At 39.5% G+C, this 26,573-nt stretch overlaps 1 protein-coding gene across 2 annotated transcripts; it reads right to left on the bottom strand.

The window, feature by feature from the left end:
- Nucleotides 1-26,349, bottom strand: depdc1b.S (DEP domain containing 1B S homeolog). Of its 2 annotated transcripts, none has more exons than XM_041580562.1 (11): nt 26,226-26,349; nt 19,104-19,369; nt 16,380-16,515; nt 14,953-15,080; nt 12,750-12,880; nt 10,916-10,963; nt 8,996-9,136; nt 6,840-7,006; nt 3,932-4,108; nt 3,591-3,776; nt 1-1,116 (listed from the first exon to the last, which is right to left on the bottom strand). In XM_041580562.1, exons 2-11 carry the CDS (start codon nt 19,334-19,336, stop codon nt 955-957), a joined length of 1,509 nt encoding a protein of 502 aa, XP_041436496.1. In that variant the 5' UTR covers nt 19,337-19,369; nt 26,226-26,349; the 3' UTR covers nt 1-954. The 2 variants fall into 2 exon arrangements, with proteins under 2 accessions (XP_041436496.1, XP_018096479.1); XM_018240990.2 differs by lacking the exon at nt 26,226-26,349 and adding an exon at nt 21,562-21,835.
- Nucleotides 26,350-26,573: the final 224 nt, after the last annotated feature.

Genomic DNA, 26,573 nt, shown 5'->3' with positions numbered 1-26,573 from the left:
TAAGTGAAAAAAAAGCTGGTAGATTTATTTCAACGTTTCGGCTTACAAACTCAAGCCATCATCAGGAAGGAATATATCCTTCCTTCTAATCTGCACTCACCACATTTTGAACCGAGGGCCGGGTGCTCACCATAAATAACACAGTTCCCAGTTAGAAAGCACTCACGGCAAGTAATGACGCGTTTCGTTCTGTAGGAGATCGTCATCAGATCCTGATGACGATCTCCTACAGATCAAACACGTCTATATTAAAATAAAGTTTACAATTTTATTCTAACGCTGATGTGAGCGACTTGCCGTAAGTGCTTTCTAACTGGGAACTATATATATAGTTTTTTTTTTTTTTTTTTTTTTTTTACAGGTGACTAGCCCGCAGCCCTAGAGTGGTTGGAACTCCCAGAATCCTATCTATAAGGTGAAACAATACTTAATCAGAAGATATTGCCGAAGACAAACTGCATATAAAAAAATATTACACATACTTGTTTGTCAAGAATCCAGCATCAATCTCTAGTCAATTATACTTTACTCACTAAAAAAAATAATTTCCATTAAAAAAAAGTTGCCAGTAAAATATATAAAATTTACCAAATGTTCAGTTTTGACACAGGAAAGTAGAACGCTACAAAAATATAATTTTCAGTGTGTCAACGTAATTCAAGTATGTACATGATGAAAAAACATACATGTATGGTCTGAAATGTTCCGAATATAAATTCATATTTCTCGTGCACATGTGAACTCCACAGCACAGGCTCCAGTCGCTTCCACACATACATCACCGAGCATAACTGACCTATAACAATCATATGTGCACAATACTGATAAAGGCTTGGGGTAAAATTCAGTGTCTCAGGGTTTATACAGGGTGCTGTATCCAACTGCCAGCAGAAGATATTCAGTATAATCCTGCGAACGTGACAGTCCAGTCTAGATAAGGGCGAATAACCGCAGCTACATCCGAAAGCTCCGGGTTCTCTGAAATGATTGAAAAGGTCGCTTCAGTGTGAAAAACAAGAGTTGCGACTTTAAGCTTGGTCTCTCAGGGAAAAGTGCTGCTTCGCTGTCAGGAGTTGGAAAGCTTTGCTTGTATAATTCTGGATGGGATCTCTGGAACTGAAGAAGAAACATATCCAGGTGAATAGATAACACAAGTTAAGGAGCCATACATTATAAGATCCACTCGTTTGGCAGCAAGAGTATCTCTCTTCCCTATATAGGCACCAAAGGTGGGCGAAATCAGGCCAATCTGATCGTTTGGCCCCAGGGCCAATCATATTACAATGACCAGAATAGGGGCTCTTGGGCTGAAGATCACTTCAACAAACCAATGTGGTCCTCAACCCAACTTTAGAGGAACTATCGCGAAAATGTAATATAGGCTTCCTCTTACTGAAGTACAAAACTTTCTAAATACAATCAATTAAATATTCTGCATTGTTTCTGAAATAATCAAGTTTATCTTCACTATTCCTCTCTCAGCATCTGGTTTTTTTCATGGTCTTCTTGCAGCAATTCCAATTCAGATATAATATATCTTATTGGGGGGGGGCTCCCTTTTCTAGCAGATGTATTAGAGCTCACTCAAATAACCGATTCCAGTACAAACAAAATGTAACAAAATAACTGCCTTTTGCACAAATCCTGCATGTAGAGAGACATGATGTCTGGTGATTTTAATAGAGTGAGCTCCGATACATCTTCTAGGCAAAAGGAGCCCCCCTATAAGATATATTGGATCTAACTGTCAATGAATATCTGACACCCAACTGCTGCAAGAAGACAGAATGAAGAGAAAAAGCTGAGAGAGGAATAGTGAAGGTAAATCTGATTATTTCAGAAACGGTACAGAATTTTTAATTGATTGTATATTTAGATAATTTCTTATTTCAATATACTGAAGCTTATATTAAATTTTCATTTTCGCGATAGTTCCCCTTTAAAAATCAAACCGTCTGATCGACATCTGCCTGATTTTTGCCCAGATATTGGTCGGGTAGCCCATACATGAACAAATAAACGGCCGACTCAGTCTACAGGACTCAAATCTGCATCTTATTTCTGCCAGTGTATGGCCACTTTTTAACAGATGGCAAAAAGAATATCAAAGGATTAGAGAATCTGCTCAAGGTCTGCTGATGAACAGCAAATGACCCGATGTTTGATGACTACATCTGGATACATTAAATTGTTACTGTCATTAAACCACATAGCTCCAACAATTACTTCGACCCTGTGAGTTTGGGTGGCGATACGAGGGTAGTCCTTAAGAAAAACTCTTATTAACATAATGTAATAAGAGAAGCGCCGTTTACTAGGAATGTTCACCAACAACAGTACTGTGCCGAAAACGCTTTATTGCAAGCCGGCATAAATACATATGGAAAGTCTCACAGATGCCTCTATTTTTACAGTTCCAGCTAACTCACTTGGATATAGAGCCATGTATGAATTCTACCTTAAAGGGATTCTGTCATGATTTTTATGATGTAGTTTTTATTTCTAAATGACACTTTTTATACTGCAAATAATTCACTCTACAATATAAAATTTTATCCCTGAACCAGCAAGTGTAATTTTTAGCTGTAATATTGGTGTGTAGGTGCATCTCTGGTCATTTTGCCTGGTCATGTGCTATCAGAAAGAGCCAGCACTTTAGGATGGAACTGCTTTATGGCAGGCTGTTGTTTCTCCTACTTAATGACACTGAAGGTGCCGCAGTGGGACCTGGATTTTACTATTGAGTGCTGTTCTTATATCTACCAGGGAGCGGTTATCTGGTTACCTTCCCATTGTTCTGTTGTTAGGCTGCTGGGGGGGGGGGAGAAGGGAGGGGTGATATCACTCCAACTTGCAGTGCTGCAGCAGTAAAACGAGTCACTGAGTGACAGAGCACAAATCACATGACTGGGGGCACCTGGGAAACGGACATGTTTAGCCCCATGTCAGATTTCAAAATTAAATTTAAAAAATCCATTTGCCCCTTTGAAAAACTGATTTCAGTGCTAAAGCAGCACTGTTAACTGATGTGTTTTGAAAAAAAAAAAATGACCTTTCAGAAGAAGAGCCAGACCTGGTTTTAGAGTAAACCAGAGATTATATAGTATATTAACTAAAATCTTAGGAAACACATACACAGGCCAATAAAAGTGGTCAATGTGGCACCTGCAGATCAGTGAAGAAACTTATTGGCTGAAAAACCTATGGAAAGATCCTCCTGATTTGGACCAGTGCATTGATAGCTGAATTATGTAAAAATCTTCTGAATTGTTGACCTTGTCTTATGAGAGGATATTAAAGAGTACGACCAGCTTTCGGGGGAAAGTGTGCATCAAACTCCAAATTCCCATAGCTATATATTTATTTTTACCTCAGGGTATGCAACTCCAAGCTTTTTAGAGGATGCAAATAGATTTATCTCAACTATATATGGAGCATTAGTCTGAACACTCTGCAGGATTCCAACCACCGTCTTTTCCCAACTCCAGCCCTAAACAGACCTGTAGTATTTTACAACCTAGATACAAAATGAGTCCAGAAACCAGTTCCTGCTTATACATTAGCTGTGGCTTTTGTTTAATGCAAAGAACCTGTTTGAGACGCTTCTTCTTTTCCTTAGCAGAGATTTGCTTATTTGATATAATTTCCTCCAGCAGGACCTTCGCTGGATCTGGAGTTTGGCTTAACTTCTGGTATTCATAGTCATGGGCTGGGGTCTGCGGCTGGACAAAGGTGGGGTTAAGCGTGGTCTCCATATCAGATCCTGGGTACTTGATCTGAAAAGGAAAGAAACGACCCATTAGAAAGCTGGTATAATGCCCCTTGAGATGCACATGGGTTTATCCAAACTAGCAGACTGTATGTATAGTGCCAAGAGGATCGAGGCAAGTAGTTGATCAATCAGATTTTTTACTGTTTTTTTTATACTTACCTGAACTCTTCGCTGCTGGGCAACATAATCTTCTACTGTGTTCTTTAAGGTTATCGGCACAGTGAGAATATCCGGAGCATTATCCATCATGAAAGTCACCAGTTTGGTGGAGAGAAGTTCATCTAAGTCTACTTCATCCTTGGAACGAAGGATACAGCGAGAAAATGTCTGTACCATCTGTTACAAAAAAAAATGGGAGTGGATAATCAGGAGCTCCTCAAAAAGATATATATATTTTTGGGGGTTGGTGGTAAATGAAAGAGGAGTGGTTACTCAGATTCAGATTCATGACTGCTATAACTGCCAGGAAAGAACAGAAGTCCTTATAAAGTAAAAGGGGTTGTTCATCTTCAAGTTAACTTTTAGTATAATGTAGAGATTGATATTCTGAGACAATTTGCAATTGGTTTTCATTTTTCATTATTGAAGGTTTTTGAGTTATTTAGCTTTTTATTCAGCAGCTCTCCAGTTTTAGCAATCTGGTTGCTAGGATCCAAATTACCTTAGCAACCATGCACTGATTTGAATAAGAGACTGGAATATAAATAGGACATGGCCTCAACAGAAAAAAAGAGTAATAAAAAGTAGCAATAAGAATAAATGTGTAGCCTTACAGAGCATTTGTTTTATAAATATAAAAGGCTTAAGTTCCTCACATTTTTATGCAATCTTTTTGTTCAACCCACTGAATTAAAGCTGAAAGTCTGCAGTTCAACTGCATCGGAATTGTTTCATTTAAAATTCATTGTGGTAATGTACAGAACCAAAATTAGAAAAAAGTTGTCTCTGTCCAAAGATTCATGGGCTTAACTATGAATAAATATGCACGGATGGTGCTGGTAAGCTTAAATACAGGTATGGGACCTGTTATCCAGAATGCTCGGGCCTGGGGTTTTCCGGGTAACGGATCATTCTGTAATTTAGATCTTCATACCTTCATACATCTACTAGAAAATCATGTAAACATTAAATAAACCCAACAGGCTAGTTTTGCTTCCAATAAGGATTAATTATATCTTAGTTTGAATCATGTGCAAAGTACTGTTTTATTATTACAGAGAAAAATAATAATTTTTAAAAAATGTGGATTATTTGAATAAAATGGAGTCTATGGGAGATGGCCTTTCCATAATTCTGAGCTTTCTGGATAATGGCTTTCCAGATTACTGATCTCATACCTGAACTATATGGCCATAAGGTATTAGAAAAAAAATCTAATTTTTATTATACTAGTTCAGGAACATATGTAGCAATGAAAATAATGAAAACGTTGAGTGCTAATTATTAATTTAATAATTTAAATACATTTTTAAAAAATATACATTTTGATTGATTTCTGCAGCTACTGAATCCATTATTTAGCATTGCTATATACACATTGGACATCACAATCATAGTATGAATAGAAAACAAAATGCTTTGATGGAGTTCATTTAGAACAAGGTTGTGCCGGAGATGTGACTTAAAGTGGACCTGTCACCCAGACACAAAAATCTGTATAATAGTAGTCCTTTTCAAATTAAACATGAAATCAAATTTTTATTTTTTATTAAAGCATTCATAGCTGTAAACTCATTTAAAAATCTCAGGTGTCAATCAAATATTGTCTGCCACTCCTCTATGCCCTGGGCATAGAGGCGGGGCAGACAATTACTTTCACTTTCCATTCAGCACTTCCTAGATGTCACTGCTCTCCCCACATTCCCCCGTTCTCTTCACCATTTAATTGGTAGCCAGGGCATGGGGATGGACATCAGGTCCCCCATTCTGGTGCACAAACAAGATTCTGAGATGATACAAGACTTGCCTTAATAACTGTGTGCACAAAATGGCTCCTGCCTGCTTGCTATAATTATAAATTCCCAGACTGAAGGAAACAAGATTCAAATAATTTATATAGTGTAATTAAAGTTAATTTTGCTTGACTAATGTGATAAAATAGGATATTAAATATTTTTTTGGATGACAGGTCCCCTTTAAATTTCAAGATGTATCATACTCTGGCCCTTTAAGAAATTCGAATATTCGCCACCTAAAACCCTGTCAAATTACTGTATAAAGCTGGCCATAGATGTTGAGATTTTTAAAAGATCCGATCGTCATCGTGAGACCACGATTATTTCGGAACGAATTGTCCATCAACTAAAAAGACCAATTTGCCAGGAAAACAAAGGGGAGCTGCCTGCTTGGCCCTGCAAACATAGAGAGATTGCACTGGGACCGAATTTTTTAATCTGGCCAATCAAGATCCTGACTGATGTCTGCGGAAAAATCGTTAGATCAGTCGAATCCTAGTAACCGCACGATAATTTCGGAAGATTGATCGGACTTCGCTAAAAATCGGTCGTTCGGCAAGAGAAATCTTTGTGTCTATGGGGACCTTTAGTCAATGGGAGAGGTCCAGGGATCAATTTGGTGATGTTTGTAGCCTTCCTGACTTGAATTGAGTTTTTATAATGCAAATCAAATTAGATTTGAGTTGTTTAATTAATTCATTTTGAGTAGTTGAATTTCAAATTTATGGGAGTTTAAAAAAATAAAAATAAACTCACCTGAATTGGAAATTCAACCCTTCATAAATGTGCCTCGGCGTGTTTCATTGGACACTGTGAGGGATATTTTCTCTGTTCACAACAACTTCACTTGCGCAACACACAAGACAAATTTGTTGATATATGAAAAAATCTACGTCGACATATAAACCTCACTTATAAATTGGTTTTACTTGCCATTTAAAACAGCCTGAACTGTAGATAAAGGGAAAATGTGCAGGATTTTAAAACAGAAGCCACTATGTAATGATGATCATTTGTTACACAGATAAAACTGCCATTTCCAAGAGGGACACCCGTAGGGAAAGACACAGCGGTTGACGAATGTTCAATTATCTGGAGAGCGTTTAACATACCAGCGCCCGGTTGCCAGTGGAATCACACAGAGGTGGCATTTCTCTGTTCAAGCTTATTTTTGCCATCATCCTCATTAGAAGCTGCAGCTTCCTTCGATTTTCTGGAGGCAGGAGAAGACAGCAGAGCTGAAGTGCTTCAATTGCAACGTGCTTCTTCTGCAGAAGGCCTGTGGAGGCATTGCAATGAATTATAGATTGCGAAGGAATAAAGTATCAGTTCTGAATAAAAGGTTGTCTAGCACATGACCGTAAATATCCTTTCAAATAACTTTCAAATAAAGTGCCTGAATCCGGAGACATCAAAGACAAGCCCAATTACTTGTTACTGGGTAGGGATGCACCGAATCTACTATTTTGGATTCGGCTGAACCCCTGAATCCTTTGTGAAAGAATCGGCTGAATACCTAACCCTAATTTGCATATGCAAATCAGTGAGGGGGAACGATAGGCGCGCATGAAGTGTGCGGCAAAAATTTTTTTTACTTGTTTTGTGACGAAAAGTCCCATGATTTTAAGGAATCGAAATCGGTTCCGCCAGGCACAAGGATTCGACCGAATCCTGCTGAAAAAGGTAGAATCCTGGCCGAATACTGAACCGAATCCTGGATTCGGAGCATCCCTATTACCGGGTAACAATGAAACAATGGAGCAACTTTGTGCACTAGAAGACACTTGGAAGACCAGATTGCATTAAAGAGGACTATCGCGAAAATGAAAATGTAATATTCGCTTCAGCATACTGAAATAAGAAACTTTCTAAATACAATCAATTAAAAATTCTGTTATTTTGAAATAATCAAGTTTATCTTCACTATCCCTCTCTCATCATACATTTCTTCTCATTCTGTCTTCATTCAAGGTGTTGGGTGTCCAATATATCATATAGGGGGCTCCTCTTAACTAGAAGATGTATTAGAGCTCACTCTATTAAAATCACCAGAACTCCTGGCTCTCTACATGCAGAATTTGTGCAAAAGGCAGTTATTTTGTTAGATTTGGTTTGTACTGGAATCAATTATTTGAGTGAGCTCTAATACTGTACGTATGCTAGTAAAGGGAGCTCCCCCTATATGATATATTGGATCATTCATCGGATACTCAACTGCTGCATGAAGACAGAATGAAAAGAAAGATGCTGAGAGAGGAATAGTGAATATAAACTTGATTATTTCAGAAACAATGCAGAATTTGTAATTCTAATGAGGAAGCTTATATTAAATTTTAATTTTTGCAATAGTTCCCCTTTAAGTTATGATGCCATTTTGGCCGTGCTTAGGGCAGCTATATATTCTGAAGTCACTGATCTGGGCCTTTTGCCTCCAGTTGGACCAAACCAGGTCACTCAATCGCTTGGCTGCAAGATCAATGATCAGATCAGATGTTACTTATACAAACCTGTCTTGGAGACAACCACATCAATAGACCAATGTGGTCTTCACCCAGTGGGATTTTCCAACATGCCAATATATTTCTGCTCAGATAATTGTTAGACAGGCCAATAAACTGCCAACCCAGTCTGAAGGGCCATGTCTACAGCTTATGTTGATCTGTGCATGGACAGCTATACATGCAGATTCTTTGGCACGTCTCAGTTTTTGCATTGGAAACCAATATCTGGGATAATGTGCCTACCTGTGGGCCATATTATTTAAAGGAGAAGGAAAAGTTAAAACTAAGTAAGCTTTATCAGAAAGGTCTATATAAATACACCAGTAAATCCTCAAAGTAATGCTGCTCTAAATTCTTTGACAATCGAAACACAGCATTTCTTTCCTTCTATTGTGTACACATGGGCTTCTGTATCAGACTTCCTGTTTTCAGCTTAAAGGACATGGGCTTGAGCATGCTCAGTTTGCTCCTCTCTCCTTGCTGTAATTTGAGCCCAGAGCTATGAGTGAGCAAGGAGAGACTCAGGCAGGAAGTGATGTCACACCAAGTTAATATGGCAGCTGCTATCCTAAACAAACAGAAGAGCTTCTGCAGAATGTGGCAGCTGCTATCCAAAACAAACAGAAGAGCTTCAGATATGGTAAAGCATTCTGCAAAATAAATTTAGTTGTTTAGCTTTCACTATTGTGGCTAATCTATTGGCAATTAACTGCTTCGGTAGCTTTTCTTCTCCTTTAAACATATAGCATATATAGTCATTAACTTACCAAGAGCGTTTACAAAAGCATCAAAAAGATGAAAAGGGAGAAGTGGCTCCTTCAGGAAACTGTAATAATCCTTGATTGTTCTGAATACATCTCGCTCAAATCCCAAATACATTGGCTGGTTCCAGTCCGAATAGTTCGGCCCTATAAGTAAAAGAGTTTGCACGATGGGACAGACAATAAATCTTCACAGAGGGCTCAATATAATATTTTGCTGTATCATCATAGAGGTACAGGAGATTCAGTGCTTCCTAGAGGGGAGAATTACATGTGACTGCTTAAAGGGCATGTAAAGGCAAAAAATAAAATCCCACTTTTACTTTCTTTAATGAAAAAGAAACCATTTTTATAAGAAACCTGACTATATGCAGTGAAATTCTTCCTTCATTTACTGCTGTGGATAGGAATTGTCAGACGGTCCCCAACTGCTGGGAAGGGAAACATATACTTATGAACAACGGGGGGGCCCCCCCGCCTTACTTCCCAGCCAAATAGAACTCAAGCAGCTTTGTTTGTTTCTCTGTAGAGCAGTCGGCGACTGTGTAGAGATTTGTATTGGATTTTATTGTTGCCTTTATATCCCCTTTACTGTTTCCAACTCCAGCTGCAGGGACAAAGATCATGGAGCCAGATTTAAACAGATAAACTGGGATTCTATTTGGGAGGATTATTTTGCTACAGTCACTGGTTTGAAAGTTTGTATTAAACAATACAAAAACTATAAAATCCACATTAGATTACATGACAACACAGGAGCCAGTGCAGTCTGTATATTCTGATTATTAATCAGTCTTGCTGTATCGGCTTCTGGCAGATATATCATTTGACTTGTGCTGTTTTGATAATTTATGACGTTCCCTAAGCAGCCCAGACCACACTGAGCATGTGCACAGTCTTGGTCTTGCAAAGATGTTTAACTAAGTTACAAGATGGTGACCCCATGTGGCCAGCTTTGAAAGCATAAATTATTTGTTTGATTAGGCTTGTGGTGCATTAAGTTCATGGTTATGTTTAGTACACAAAATACAGCATTTCTAGCCTTATTCTGTTTTAGACTTTACTTCCCCTTTAAAGCAGGAAACGCTTTGATAAATGTGTGAGTTCCTTAAACACATTCATGACTGCCAGAAGTGTGTTAATTGCTGTGAATTCCTCAAGAATATCCAGTTTTCAGTAAATCAGCCCCTTATTGCCAAGCACAATTGTCTGAAACAATGTGTGTGGTGAATTATGTTTTCTTCAAAATGTATTAGTTAATAGTGCTGGTCCAGCAGAAATCTGCACTAAAATCAGTTTTTCAAAAGAGCAAACAGATTTTTTTTATATTTCATTTTGAAATTGGACATGGAGTTAGACATATTGTCCGTTTACCAGGTGCCTCCAGTCATGTGACTTGTGCTCTGATAAACTTCAGTCACTCTTTAATGCCGTGAACCCCCCCCCCCAGCAGCCTAATAATAGAACAATGGGAAGGTAACCAAATAACAACATAACAGTTCCATGGCACAAATGAGATTAGCACTCAATAGTAAAAATCCAAATCCCACTGCAACTTCCATTACATTTAGTAGGAGAAACAATAACCTGCCAGAAAGCAGTTCCATACTGCAGCACTTGATCTTTTTGAAAGCACATGACCAGGCAAAATGAGCGGAGATGGCGCCTACACACCAATATTACAACTAAATAAAATACACTTGTTGGTTCAAGAATAAAATTTTATATTGTAGAGTGAATTATTTCCAGTGTAAACAGTGTAATTTGGAAATAAAAACCATACCATAAAAATCATGACCGTATCCCTGTAAGAATCATAGCAAACCTATCAACTAGATAAAGCTGGGCATAGTTACCAATGACCATGGCAACCCACAATTCAAATTGGCTGCAGTTACACACTATATTATATATTATAATACTTACAGTTTGCCAAGCATTTCATGGCCGAGAGCAGCCAGTGAGGGAGCTCTTCTGTGGAGAGAGAAACATGATTATAACGCTGATTTAGTGCATATGTAAGGAATAAAAACTAGTATCTGCAACCAGCTTATTTTCATTTCAACTATAGATTCTTCCTGCATAAATGTTTCTATTTAGCATAAAAGACATTAAGAGGCACATTTAGCAAAGGTCGAATTTCAAGTTCATGTGAGTTTTTTAAAAACTCCCATAAACTCCCATGAACTTGAAATTTGAAATGTATTAAAAAGATCGAATTTTCAAAACTTGGGTGAATAGGATCGAAACTCGAATTCAAATCGAATATGATTCGAGTTTTAAAAACCTTGATTTTTTTTTTACTCCGAAAAAAACTTGAATGTCAGGAAGGCCGCGAACAACTCCAAATTGATCCCAGGACGTCTTCCACTGACTAAAACAGCAATTCAGCAGGTTTTAGGTGGCGCATAGTACTAGAAACTGGCTTCTGGGGGGCACAGAATATTTGCATGCCTGCATTTCTTAAAGGGGAACAATTGTGAAAATGAAAATTTAATATAAGCTCCCTCATATGAAAAAAGAAACTTTCTAAATACAATCAATTAAAAATTCTACATTGTTTCTAAAGGTGGCCATGCACGGGCCGATAAAAGCTGCCGACAGACCAAGTCGGTAGCTTATTGGCCCGTGTATGGAGCCCCCGAGGGGCTTCCCCCGATCGTGATCTGGCCGAAAGTCGGGCAGATCTCGATTGGATGGGACTAAAAATCCCATCGGATCGCGGCCGCATCTGTTCGTTGATGCGATCCCGCGATCCGCCCGCCCGTTCCCATTCGTTAGGATCCGATCGTTGGGCCCTAGGGCCCACGATCGGATCAGCCCAATATTGCCCACCTCAAGGTGGGCATATCAGGGAGAGAATTGCTCGTTTGGCGACATCGCCAAACGAGCGGATCTCTCCGTATATGGCCAGCTTTAAATATCAAGTTTATGTTCACTATCTCTCTCTATCAGCATCGGTTTCTCTTCATTCTCTCTTCATGCAGCATTTGGGTGTTAGATGAATGATCCAATATATCTTATAGGGGGCTCCCTTTCCTAGCAGAGCTAGAGCTCATTCAAATAACTGATTCCAGAACAATCAAAATCAAACAAAACAAAATAACTGCCTTTTGCACAAATCCTGCATGTAGAGAGACAGGATATCTGGTGATTTTAATAGAGTGAGCTCTAATACATCTTCTAGGCAAAAGGAGCCCCCCTATAAGATATATTGGATACCCAACTCCTGAATGAAGAAAAGCAGATGCTGAGAGAGGAATAGTGAACATAAACTTGATTATTTCAGAAAGGGTACAGAATTTTTAATTTATTGTATTTAGAAAGTTTCTTATTTCAGTATGCTGAAGCGAATATTAATATAATTTTCCATTTCTGCGATAGTTCCCTTTTAACTATGTTTGGGAGATGCCTGTCCCAGCAACTCATTCATTTTTAGTAAAATCTCCATAGCTGAACATTATGAATACATTTGCCAAAAGAGCTAATCTAACAGATTTTATGCAGGTAAAAATCCAAATAGGCAACATAATATACAGTATACTGTAAGATACTTGGATGTTTCCCTTTAATTTGGTGGCTAATATAAATGATATGGTAAGGTTCTGTTCAACCAGTCAGGGTCCCTTAAATTGTCACTAAAAAGATGAGGTAAAGTAATTGCATCCAGTTATAGATACGAGATAAAGGAGAAGATAAGTGACAGTGGATTAGAGTGGAACAGAGTGTTTTCATTATTCCAGATACAGGCAGCACCTACTTGATCTGTCATCCAACACCACAATCCCCTGCTTATTAGTGTTGTAGATGTTGTGCAATATATGCTTTGCTTCCAGCTGCTTTGTGTCCATCACATCATTCAGGGAATCAAGTCCGAGGATCTTCTTTAGACTGTAAGGACAATAAAAACATATGCAAATATAAACATTTCACTGTGCAGTTCCACAATTTACATTAAACTATACATGCATATTACAGTTATAAGAGTAACCCTGGGCATAAAGGGAAACATTTCATATCCAAGCAGATCTTTGCCTGATTTTGCCACCCATGCCTTGGGCCAAACCATGCTGATTGGATCATACTGCAAGCCTATGGAGAATCTTCAGGAATGGACTGGTTCAACACACTCCTCTTCTGATGGAATTTTCAGCTATTGTATGGCCACTTTTACTTAAAGGAGAACTAAACCCTAAAAATGAATATGGCTAAAAATGCCTTATTTTATATACTGAACTTATTGCACCAGCCTAAAGTTTCAGCTTGTCAATAGCAGTAATGATCCAGAACTTCAAACTTGTCACAGGGGGCCACCATCTTGGAAAGTGTCTGCGACACTGGGGTATATTTGGAAGCACAGATCTTTACTGCTAAAGGGCTGTGGTTGCCTTAGGCTGGTACATCATTTCTAGCCTACTTCTACAGCTAACCTTTAGTTTTCCATGGTGATTGTATTTTCTATATTTTGGCATATTTTCTCATTACATGATTAGCTGCTGGATGAATCTATTCCACATGAGCAAGGAAAACTAGAGGATTCCTTGATTTTTTCCAGTTAATGGGTTTACTTCTTGGGAAACTCACCAAAGTGGGATTGACATGACCACCATATATGTATATATATATTTATATATAAAATACACAAAAGCCATGAATATCTTGCAAATTATATCCTTATAAAAAGTGAGTTCTGATGTCTTCATTTAGAAACTTTGAGTTCTGATGTCATTTCTGTCATATGATTTCCTGAAACTTGTGTATTATAATAAATAAAGTACCCCTATTTGCAAAATATGAGGCTATTAGAAGTTACCTTGGAGTTCCATGACCTGTATAAAAACACTCGGCCTTCGGAATCGTGTTTTTATATGGTCATGAAATGCCTCGGTGACTTATAATATCCTTATAATTTACAAGAGTGGGTACTTTATTCACTATACTTACCTGGGTGCCCGCCAATCTGAGATAGATGCAAAAGTAGAAAATATCGACACTCACAGGTTTTTTGGAAGTTTCAAAAAATAAAAAAAGTTGTTTATTAAGACTCAACATTTCGACCCCCCACAGAGATCTTCGTCAGGAGTATATGTTTGTTTGTATACTCTTGACGAAGATCCCTGTGGGGGATCGAAACATTGAGTCTTAATAAACAACTTTTTTGAAACTTCCAAAAAACCTGGGAGTGTCGCTATGTATATATATATATATATATATATATATATATATATATATATATATATATATATATATATATATATATATATATATATATATATATATATATTTTTTTTTTTTTTTTTTTTTTCCTTCAAAAGGACCTGCACTCCAAAATCAGTGAAACATTTGTTTTCATACATACTTTTGTATCCAACATTTCGGCCCTGATGAGGGCCTTTATCATTTAACATTGGATACACAAGTATGAATAAAAATTAATGTTTCACCGCTTTTGGAGTGTGGGTCCTTTAAAGAGAAATATATACCAGATTTGACACAGCACACAGGGTAATCCAAAAAAAATAAAAAACATTGTCTCAAATGCCAGAACCACCAGTGCAAAGAATAGAAAAGAACAGACGAGATACTGCTTACAATAGCCATTTCAGTTACATATGAATAAAACCAATACAAATATATCAATATATTAGACAACATACTTTTGAGTTTACATCCACTTTTTAAAAAAAAAAAAAAAAAAATGAATGCATGGCAGTTACAGTTATGATATCAGATATATCAGTCACGTCAACTAATATGTAACTGTACTTGGCAGTACGGGCAGGTATGTGTCTTCTCAGCATTTATTGGCTACAATTATGTTTTGTTGCTTCCAGCATGTAAAGCTTGGCGAGCTTATTAATAGACTAACATTTAAGTAATGAATCGCTTTGGGCCCCCAAACAAGTCCAACATCTAAATATGTCACTTTAGCCAGTGACCAAGACCCTTATTGACATACTTACTGGAGAAGAGTTCTTGATTTCCAGATTTCCTCAACATGAGCTGCTGTTAACTCCCTCCTCTTAACCAAACGCCACATGGGCACCTCCCCGATTGCTATGCTGTGACGCTTGTACCATGCTTCCGAGTTCTGTTATAGTAATGGGAGGAAAAGACAACATGAAGGATCTGCACAGGGGTGATCAAACATTAACCCATTCCCTGCTGCTGTGTGTTTTGCCGGTAAACATGAGCATAGTAGAGGTCAAGGAGAAAGCTAGAAATGTTAAATCTAAGGTGCACATGCAGTTGAAGGACTAGCAAGACCATAAAGTGAATTTTCTTTTTTTTAAGTTTATAAATCTCTTCTTTCACAGGAAATGTATAAACTTTTGACAGTTTAAAGGATTTATGACAGCTGCCGATAAGATCTCTGCATGTATTGCCTATCTGAAGATATCCAAGGGCTATTACTCGGACATAAAATGAAGAGACCCTGAGGTTTAGGTATGGTTTTACTCAAGCAGTTTCCACTGTATTTTGGACACCTAAATGGTCCTTGGATTCACCCAGGTAGCTATGTCCCTTTTCCTGGGTCCACTGTAGTTCAAAGTTTTGCCCAGTAGGTGGCCATGTTTAAAAGGGAGAACACACGCTCAGGGATCTCTTCCTGGAACTCACCTTGCAGGAATGTGGGTACAGGAGTGGGTCTGGACAGTATCAGGCCCCAAGTTACAGAAAGTTTATTTAGTGGTAGGAGTCACTCTAGAAGCGACAGATAGTAGCAGATTATTTTAGTGAGCTGCTTTATGGCTCCAACAAAGAGTAAAGAGTAGTTGGGGTTAGCACCCTTGCGATGATCAAGCCGTCAGACAGGGAAACAAGTGGGTGAGCTCAGGAGCAGGGGAAGTGCCAAGGAGCAAGATACCATGTGGGATCTTTAGTGCTGGGTAAAGTCATCAAGACTACCCCCTGAGAGGGATCTACTGGCAATATTAGAAACTGTGAAGGTTTTCCATGGTGTACTGTGATTGTATTTTCTATACTGCCTGACTGCTGAGAGCCATATCATCTGCCACTCTCTAATAAAGAAGTTTATCTGTTTGAAGCAATTAACCTGGACTGCTGTTTCTTTCAGTATTATTGATCTGTACACCAGGAGACACCCAGGATCCACCTGAGGGGCCACTACAAATTGTTGGGAGTTGCCCATAGCCTTAGGGTGCCTGGTATACACTGGTCACAAGTCACACACTTCTCAGGCCCACCCACGTGTGTGCTACATAACTTTTGCACAATTGCTCTCAGTCAATGAATGACCAGAACATTGTCTGATATGTTGCGGACACCAGCAAGCGCTCATCACACAAAGAATAAAATCTGCACGTTTATATGGATATAATTTACTACGGCTCTTGTGGGTTATATAACAATAACTATAATGGCTTACCAGATCTATAGACTTCCCATGTATTTGCACCCGAGATGTCAGCGATCCCTGATCACTCCACTGTGGGAATGGAATGGGATTGGGTCTGCAGGGGGGTCTTTTGGGGTATGGTTTCAGTGGAGAGGTTGGTGGAAATCTGTAAAAATCAGAATAAATATAAGGGAGACTTCAGCAGCAACAGATTCATATGTGCTAACAATAGGTTGTGACGACCAATACATAAATCATAGCAGTAAGTTTGGCAGGTTGTAACAAACATCTTTCCTGGCCTGATAGTTGTGGTTCCAAATTGTGTGGGACGTCAGTTGCTATCGATATAAGGTCTAAATCTTTAGATTTCTTTTGTAATCTCTTTTGGATAGCGTCCTCTTCACCTCTTGTACCGGTTATTGGTCACTGCATAAGTACATACTGTATGTTAATTGTATAAACTCATCAATTGTACAGTGATGTGGAATATACTGGCGCTTTATAAATACATCTGTATTCAGTTCCTCATATGACGTATAAATCCGTTATGCATTTGAGAGCACGTAGATAGATGTTGCAGTAAGGCCCCTGCTCTGCATCTGCCAACTATCTCCCTAATGTGGTGACACAATCATAACACCTGTTAGAGGTCCCTGTACCACAAAACAATTGTATAACTCATAACAATAAGCCATTTCGTTTTTAATGATCTGCAGCAGCTTGAATTATGAATGGAAAAACCATCTGCTTAGATGCTATGGGATACAGCACCAACATTACCCTAATTGCAACATAAACTTGTCACCAAGACAACCTAGCAAATGAAGATGTAGCAGCACTACAAAGCTTTAGTGTATTAATATTTTCCCTACAGATGTCATGCCTTGTACCATGCACATATAGCCTTATATGCAGAGCAATTAAAGGAGACATAAGATTTTTGATACTCACCGTTAAATCTGTTTCCCTGTAGTCGATAGGGGGGACACAGGGAACATAGGGGTTAAGCTCCATCCTCCAGGAGGCAGGAAACTTATTAAAATGTTGAAAAGGGTGTGTCTGGTGATCCAGCTTAAAGGATAAGTAAACCTTAAAATAAGTGGATGTAATATTGATGAGGGGGCTATTCTAAGCACTTTTGCAATGTACATTCATTATTTATTTATTTTAAATTCCAAAATATTAAAGTATACATGTACTGTTAACATGAATGAATTTTGTTACAGCATCGCCACCTGCTGGTCATTTTCTGACCAGTCTCACCTCCAAGTAGTCAAGGAAGTTGTCAGGAGAAAGAAAGAGGCTGCTCTGATGTTCTTCTGATTAGAAAGAAAATTAGAAACCTTTCCTCACCAGAACAGCGTTAGAGCAAGCCTCTTTCTTTCTTCTGACAACTTCCTTAACTATTTGGTGGCCAGACTGATCAGAAAATGACCAACAGGTGGCACTGTAGAAACAAAATGCATTGATGTAAAAAGTACATGTATCCTTTAATATCTTGGAATTAAAAAAATAAATAAATAATGAACATACATTGCAAAGGTTCTTAGAATAGCACTGTCATCAATTTTACATTCACTTATTTTTAAGGTTTACTTATTCTTAAACCCCACACACTATACTCATTCCAATCAGTTTTTTAAGTGTCCTACTCCTGGGAGGATGGACAAAGCTCTCGAGAGTATAGTTCCAAAAACATCCACACGTTTGGACGATAGGGGCAACAGCAGGAATACCTGGCATCCTAGAGGGTTAGCCCCCCACGTGGGACATCCACCGGGGGCAACTACAACAAAGCCCGTAACAGGCTAAATGGGCCCTTCAGACAACAGGCCTGTTTCCAGAGGGAACAGAGGGTCTGACCAGTGGAGGAGGTGGAAAGGAGCGAATCACTGAAGGTACAGGTAGGACGGAGTGTACAAAATCCTCCCTCTTCAACCTTAGTCTTCCTGTTGCCAAAGAGCCTTAGGGTTCCGTCCTATATAGCTTACTATAAAACGGCTCTTCTCATAATTTTTACATTTTGCAGATTTTTTTTTTCATATTTCATGATAAGCAGTTTTCAATCTGCTAATATGATATATCTGCATGCCATGCCCAGGCCCTCTTTCTTACGGTATATTATATGTAGCTTGAGGATCCCTTTGGATCATTAAGGCGGGTCATCTCTTTATACATTATTTTAGTACAGAATAGCCCCCATTTTAAAGGAACAGTAACATCAAAAATGTTAAGTTTTTTTAAGTAATAAAAGTATAATGCAATGTTGCCCTGCACTGGTACAACTGGTGTGTTTGCTTCAGAAACTCTACTATAGTTTATAGAAATAAGCTGCTGTGTAGCAATGGGGGCAGCCATTCAAAAGAGAATTAGTTCATGTTACATAGTAGATAAGCTCTGTAGAACATAATGGTGTTATCTGTTATCCAATATTTAACCTGTGCAATATATCCTTTTTTCAATTTCCTCCATTGCTACACAGCAGCTTATTTATATAAAACTATAATAGTGTTTCTGAAGTTTAACCAGTGCAGGGAAACAGTACATGATATTTTCATCACTTTAAAATACTTTCATTTTATGGTGTTACTGTTCCTTTAAGTTGTATTATGAATTATATATTGGTGTGACCACAGAAAAAGAAGTGGAAAAGTAAAAATCAGGTTATGGAAAATTGAGGTTTCACTATGTAAGCATTAGCCCAGATGCTTTTGAGCTACAGCACATACATTCATTAACCTAAGTTAACTCCACCTGTATAAGCAGCCGTTATCTTGAAAGTCTTCCTTGCCCCATCTCCCTTTCACATCCTCAATGACGTGGTTCTTCTGGAACTTTTTCAGCAGCTGGATGGTTTGGGTGCGGGTGACCTCGGGACCAAAGTTCTGGTTGCATTGCAGCAGTTCATGCAGGAAATCCACAGCCTCTATTGCAGTAAAGCACCTCTCGTAGATTTTGAAGTGAACCCGATGCCTTTTCTGTGGCATTCCAGCACGAAAAAGCTCAATTGTTTCATTCCACTAATATAAAAGAGAGAGAGAGACAGAAAAGAGCGAAGGAGAGAGATATGAATGAGTGCTTAAGGATCATATTTATATAATATATTCCTTGATATATAGACCAACAGACCAGCCCTCAATTTCACTTTCCCACACTGCTGAACCTTCATACACCGTTACTAAAACTCTGGGATAATGCATCCCACTATAGTAAGTTTACATGAAAGCTTGTATAATAATGTTAAGCCCTTGACCACCTCAGGTAAGGGTGGTGGCACACGATGCTATTCGGGGAGATTAGTCGCCCAATGACAAACCTCTTTTTCGGGCGACTAATCTCCCAGAAATGCCTTCCCACCGGCTAGAATATGAATCGCCGGCAGAATGGCACTCGGATCTCTTTTCCGAAGTCGCCCGAAGTGGCCTCACAAGGAAATTTCAGGCCGCCAATATGGATTAATGCAGTTTGGTTACCATCAATGATAATTAGGGATGCACCGAATCCAGGATTCAGTTCGGGATTCGGTCTTTTTCAGCAGGATTTGGATTCGGCCGAATCCTTCTGCCAGGCCAAACCAAATCCTAATTTGCATATGCAAAACAATACAAGGAAGTAAAAAATGTTTTCCCCTTCCCACCCCTAATGTGCATTTGCAAATTAGGACTTGGCTTTTGGGAAGGATTAGGGGGTTCGTCTGAATCCAAAATAGTGGATTCCGTGCATCCCTAATGATAATGTACAATTTTATTATTATAGAGAAAATCATTTTTAAAAAATAAGGAATGGTTTGCTTTAATTGAAGTCTATGGGAGATGGCCTTCCCGTAAATTGGACATTTCTGGGTAAGGGATCCCATGCCTGTATTTTTACAGGAATCAGGTGACTCAACAGCTTTTGTTATTTTACTGCATAGAGCATGTAGTAACCTGTATCACATAAGTTAAGGTGGCCATCCGTGGGCAGATAAAGCTGCCGATATCAGTCGTTTGGACCGATTTGACAGCTTATCTGCCCGTGTATGGGGGCTTCCATAAGGGCTTCCCGATCGATATCTGGCCACGATATCGATCGGGAAGGTTGGATTTTTACCCGACCGACCCGTCGGAGCCGCTTGGCGCATCGTAATTCGAACGTTCGGCCATACGGTCGAACGTTCGAATTACCCCCGATATAGCCATGCAGTTTAATGGCATATCGGGGAAAGATCCGCTCGTTTGGCGATGTCGCCAAACGAGAGGATCTTGGAGTCTATGGCCACCTTTACACTATTCCCCACAGTGCTTATAATAAAACATGAACTAGTTGTTCTGCTCCTCCCTTTAGTTATTTTCTTCAGCACGGTAACATATATAATAATATAATGCACAAGTCATGAATATCCTGTAAATTTATATCCTTATAAATAGCTCTTAGTGATGTCATCGGTTATAAACGGAGTCATTTTTTTCGCATGACCCACTACAACCTGTGTTTTATAATAAAGTACCCCTTGTTGGAAAATTAGCATATTGGAAGTAACCTCTGAGTTATGTGGTCATGGAACTCCTTGGTAATTTATAATCTCATTATATTTTACAATAAGTGGTACTTTATTCACTATATAAATCTCAAAGCATGACTGGCAGAGGGGGCACCATTTATATGAGTAACAGCGTAGGAAGAATCCGGTCCCTGCGCCAGTTGAAGGAGAGTGGCTTGAATACTATTGTTCCCCCCGACTCACAAACATATGCCATTAAAAGGGTGGTTAACTTTGAGTCTATGGGAGACGGCCTTTCGTAATTCGGTGCTTTCTGGATAACGGGATTCCAAATAACAGATCCCATACCTGTGTCAATTCAGTTCATGCTGCTGCCACCTACAGGACAATGCAATAAACACAGGAGCAAACAGTGCAGTTCAGGATCAGGAAACATTTTGGGGTTCCACTGGGTAGTCTCGACTCCCAAACCCCACAAGCAAAGAGGGTCAGGGGACGTTATCAGCTGGGCATAAAGGGGCAGATATTAGCTACCAGATAAGTGTGTATCAGATCAGTAAAGCCAATGCTAGCACAGCCAGACAAAGAAGCAACTGTTGACAAAATACAAAGTAAAGAGGGCACACATATACAAAGGGTATACATAGTACAGACGTATGGCTGCAGAGGATGATGGGAGTCGTAGTTCAGGGAGTTTTTGTTAAACTCACATGGTTCCAGCTCGCTACTCACCAGCTTGGTGGCCCTGTAAGGTCCTGGTCCTATAATTCTGTGCTCCATGCTGTGGGACTGCCTTAAGGGAATTCCTAGTAAACAGGGGGTTCCCCGGTCCCCAAGTCGGAATGCGCCGCGGGGCCTGCGTCTCTATTACGTCTCCTGGCGACAATCACAGTTTGAAACGCGTACCTGCTGCATGAGTACTTCCAATTGGCTGCCCCGCGAAGCACGTGACCAGAGCCGGTGCGGCGAGACAGTGTGGGCTGTGCAGCAATGTAAATAATGACAGACTGGCAGCCCTCGGGAGGGGGAGGGGAACATGGCAGTGTGATTGTTGTAGTGCTATAGAAACTGCACAATTTATTCACAGAGCCAGGTTTGGCGGGTTTACAGCAAAATTGGGCTACTGACTTAAAGCTCAGGGAGGTTTTGAAGTACAAACTAGCCAAGGTATGAATTTGGGCTACTTTTTGGACCTTTGGCTTTGACAATTTGGAAAGCAGCGTTTTTTTTCTTGCTCTAATGTGCCAAGCTTACGCCTGCCAATGCATGTTGGGTAATGTAGTTTTTGTTTAACAGTTCGCCAGCTGCCAAGTTTAAAATAAGACTACAATACCCAGCATGCAATGGGACTTACTTGGGCTACCCCTAGTTTTGCCACCTGATGGTTGATCCCAATGTTATTAATAGGGAAAAAAGATAAATATATAGGAAGGCCGGTATTTTTTTCCAGAGAAGGTGACAACCCTAGCTCCCCGTCTGCCATCACATTAAGCATTCTTGCGTTTTCAGGTGACTTTCCTCAATTTCAGACAATTTTGGGACAAACAACTGCTGGCCACCAAAATGTTTAGAGGTTGAGCTGTTTTACCAATATTTATTGAAATTGAATATGTATTAGGGTCTTATGGGGTTCCTATACCTCCTGCGCCCCCCTCTGTAGTTACGCCCCTGGTGACAGGCAAATCGGTCCCATTTTACTTCATGGGAAAATTTTTGAAACTGAAAATTTTAAAAAGGTGTATTTTCACAGAAATTCGTTTATTTTTTTAGATTTTTTTTATTGCACACATTTGGCTACTTTTAAAGTGAATCTTGGCTAGTTTTGGGATGGTTTTGTAGCCGCCTTTGGCTGGTATTGAATATTAGACCTGGCAATCCTGCCCAGAGCCCATAATGTCCATGGGGACCGGCTGATTTTTTTGCACCATGAAAAGGAACTATAATTATAAGCACATTCACTTGACATTTTTCACTAATGGCTTTTAACTAATTCAGGTTCTGACTCGTAAAACAATGTAGCAGAAGTCAGTGTGCTAGGTCTGTCAGGCCCACGCTGAGATTCTAAATAGGCCCTGGCATTCCAAGTAGACAGAGGCCCAAACAACCCCCAGCAGCCCAATACATAGTGACTATGGCATCTTACAGCAGCTGCTCTGGCATTTGTCAGAAGCACAACCCACAGATTGACAGTCTGGGCTTGGCTTCTGCTACACTGTTCAGGAGTTAGAACCGACAGTGCAGATAATATAACACGCCAGACAGTCACTGATTACAACTGTGAAGGTCTGTAATGAGGGCAGGTGAGGGAAGTTTTGGGTATTTGTAGCCATGTTTTAGGCTCTCTGTTTGCACTGGCACAGCCTTTCTAGGTGCTTACCCTTCAAGGCAATGGTGGGGCACTTCTGATAATTATTCCAGGCACCCACCAACCAAGTTGGAAATAGCTTGGGTAAGAAAATACTGTGATTCGCCCTGTGCGCCATTGCCGTTATTATAGACATGTTGCAGTTATTATTTATGTTTTAAGCGAAAAGGATAGTGACTGGAGAGTGGATTTAACAGGAGGAATTTGATTTGTTTGAATTAGTTTGTTGTTGTAGGCTGCAGGGCAGGAACGTGCTCACTATACACACAGCTCAGCCTGATGCACATTTGCACTTGCAAGGAGGGTCTGTGCCCAACCATTCTATGTGGCTAGTTATACCTGTAAGTGCATGTACAGAGGACAAAGTTCAGAAGTGAAGATTGTGTCCATTTAGATCAATGTGCAAGTTGTATATAGTCTGTAACAAGTTTTACTGTCAGGATTTACTTGTTTTTACAAACAATGGGCACAATTCCACCACCTTGTCAGTGTCACATGCCTTACAGCAGTAACCCCAGTGGTGTAACTTCCGGGGGGGGGTTGTTGCAAATGCAGTGCAACCCTATGATGCCCAATGTGGTGTTACCTTTAAAAAGTAACAATAAAAGTTGGGGGGGTTTCAATGTTTGCCCTTGATCCTGTATGTACTGTAGTTCCGTTACCGCTCAGCCATCTAACTTTTTCTTTGGAAGACGGCCAAGAAAATGGGCAAAAAATGCTGTGACTAGACTGAGTGACTGCCAATATGTATCAGATGGCAGTTGCCAAGTGTGTCACTTCTAGCCAGGACTGGACTGGGAGTCAAAATAGGCCCTGGCATTTCAAGTACAGAGTGGCCCAAACAGCTCCCCACCAGCCCACTAAATAGTCTGTCTATGGCATCTTACAGCAGCCCATCTCACAGATTGCCAGTCCGGGCCTGCTTCTAGCCACCTATCAGCTGTGAGTAGATACCCAGGGACTTGTGGTCAGCACCCCTTCAAGTAACGGACCGTCCCAATACCTTTTCTACTGCTCAGAGCAGCAGTCCAGTTTAGCTTCACCCCTTTCCTCTGTGAGAAGCTTCCTGCTCCTCAACTGTGTGAGGAATGAGAGAATCAGAGACTTTTCTCCTAATGAAGCAGCTTCTTTCCCAGGGCAGATGAATGTCAATCTTAGAGTGTTAAGCTTAGAGTGTGAATACCAGTTTATATATGTGTGTCAATGCCAGTGTATGTGTGTGTCTTTGTGTGTATTTATGCCTGTGTGTAAATGAACTGTTCGTGTTAATGTGTGTGTAGCGCTATAGTAAATTGAGCGCACCGTTCTCTTACTATGAGCGCCAGTCCCAAAATTGTGCTCCGGATGAGAGCTTAATTCTTAATTCTTAGGGAGTAAGACCTCGCATATGGTGTGGAGGCAGGGTGTAGTGTAACTGTAACTTTATGCAGGTACAATAATTGGGTGCCAGTGGTTTTTATAACTTAACCAATGAACATATTTATTTTACAAGAACCTCCACACTGGAGTGTACATACAGAGCAAACAGGATCATACAGAACAGTGGATAGGCATATACTCACAGCACCGTTGGTCAGTAGCTGTCGCCCACAGGGATGGGGACAATGTACACAACAGCCACTCGGGGTACACCCAGCTTTCAGCCTTTTCCCCAAGTTAAACCTGCGGGGAAACTCATCTCCCTAGGTCTGTACACTTAGTCCCTATATAATTACTACTTTATATACTTATAGAAAAACTGTTGTTAGGTTTGTGTGGAAACCAAAATATAGGTACAAGTAATTTGTGTAATATGTTTTATTCCTTGCCCCCTGCATGTTTTTATTTATTTGTCTTCTTCTGACGCTTTCCAGTTTTCAAATGGGGGGGGGTCACTGACCCCATTTAAAAAACAAATGCTCTGTAAGGCTACAAATAATTTGTTATTGCTACAGGTCATTTTTAATTTTTCTTTTCAAGCCCTCTCCTACTCATATGCGAGTCTCTTATTTAAATCAATGCATGGTTGCTACGGTAATTTAGACCCCAGCAACTGGAGAGCTTCTGAATAAAAAGCTAAATAACTCAAAAAACACAAATGATAAAAAATGATAACCAAATGCAGATTGCCTTAGAATACCACTCTCTATACCAAACTGCAAAGTTAATTTAAAGGTTAACAACCACTTTAATGCTCATATCGCCTTACTACAATGGCTCACTAGATGGGGCTATTATATCAGCTATTTTATATATAGCATTGCTGGCTGCACTATTTATGTGCTAAGTAGCTATTGCTGCAAGACCATTACAAACTGGAACATTTTGTTTTTCACCAAATCTTGAACAGTATATTGGGCATTTGCTGTATTTTTTTATATTTCTCTATATGTTTATTTAGACAGCAGTAATGCTCTGATTTCTTTAGTGCTGTACATTAGGCACATGCCACTACTCACTAGGCCTACAGTCTAAGCCCAAGAATTACAAATGCCCTTGAAGTGAGATTTTCAATGAAGGATTTTCATGTGTTTTATGTAATATACAGCACGGAAGATAAGTATTGAACACGTCAATGTTTTTCTCTGTATATATATATATATATATATATATATATATATATATATATATATATATATATATATATATATATATTGCTAATGGGACTATTGACACCAGATTTACTCCAGATGTCGGTAACAACCGAAATAATCCACACATACAAAGAACTCAAAACGAAGTCCATAAATTAAGTTATGTGTAATAAAGTGGATTGACACAGGGAATAAGTATTGAACACATGAAGAAAAGGAGGAGCAAAAGGACATGGAAAGCCATGCAGCTCCGGACTGGCAAGCTGTGGGTTCTGAGTGGCTGCCATAAAATGCCATAGAAAGTCACTATTTAGTGGGGTGGTGAGGATCTGATTTGGCCTCTCTGTATTGGAGTGCCAGGGCCTATTTTGACTCCCAGTCCAGACCTGAAGCCAAGAAACCTGCTGAAATCTGTCAGTATTTAGAAAGCAATTCCACACAGAAGTTAGAGCGCTCACCTGCTACTCCATATACCTTTTCAGGTGTCTGGTGCTATACAGCGTATAAGACCCCCTGCTCAGGGCCAAAACAATCTGCAACAAAATCCAAGGTCGCTGTAGCACACAAATCTATTTGGTGAATATACAAAGTGATTTATTGGCTCGTAGACTGCAAAAACATGGCAACCCTACGGGCCACGCAGGGCCCTTTATCAAGCCTCAAGTATTTTGAAAGCAATCCTGCGCCTATCAGTGCAAATGAATATCAGCTGGTTTAGTCCTAATTAATGGCCTATAAAAAGGTTTCTCGTTTCCTAGGTATCACACAAGAAGCATCTCATGATGGGTTAAAGCAAAGAGCTCACT

This window comes from Xenopus laevis, chromosome 1S, assembly GCF_017654675.1.
Source record: "Xenopus laevis strain J_2021 chromosome 1S, Xenopus_laevis_v10.1, whole genome shotgun sequence".
NCBI classification, from domain to species: Eukaryota; Metazoa; Chordata; class Amphibia; order Anura; family Pipidae; genus Xenopus; species Xenopus laevis.
The sequence above is the reverse complement of the archived record's forward strand: the minus strand, read 5'-3'. Positions and strand labels throughout refer to the sequence as shown.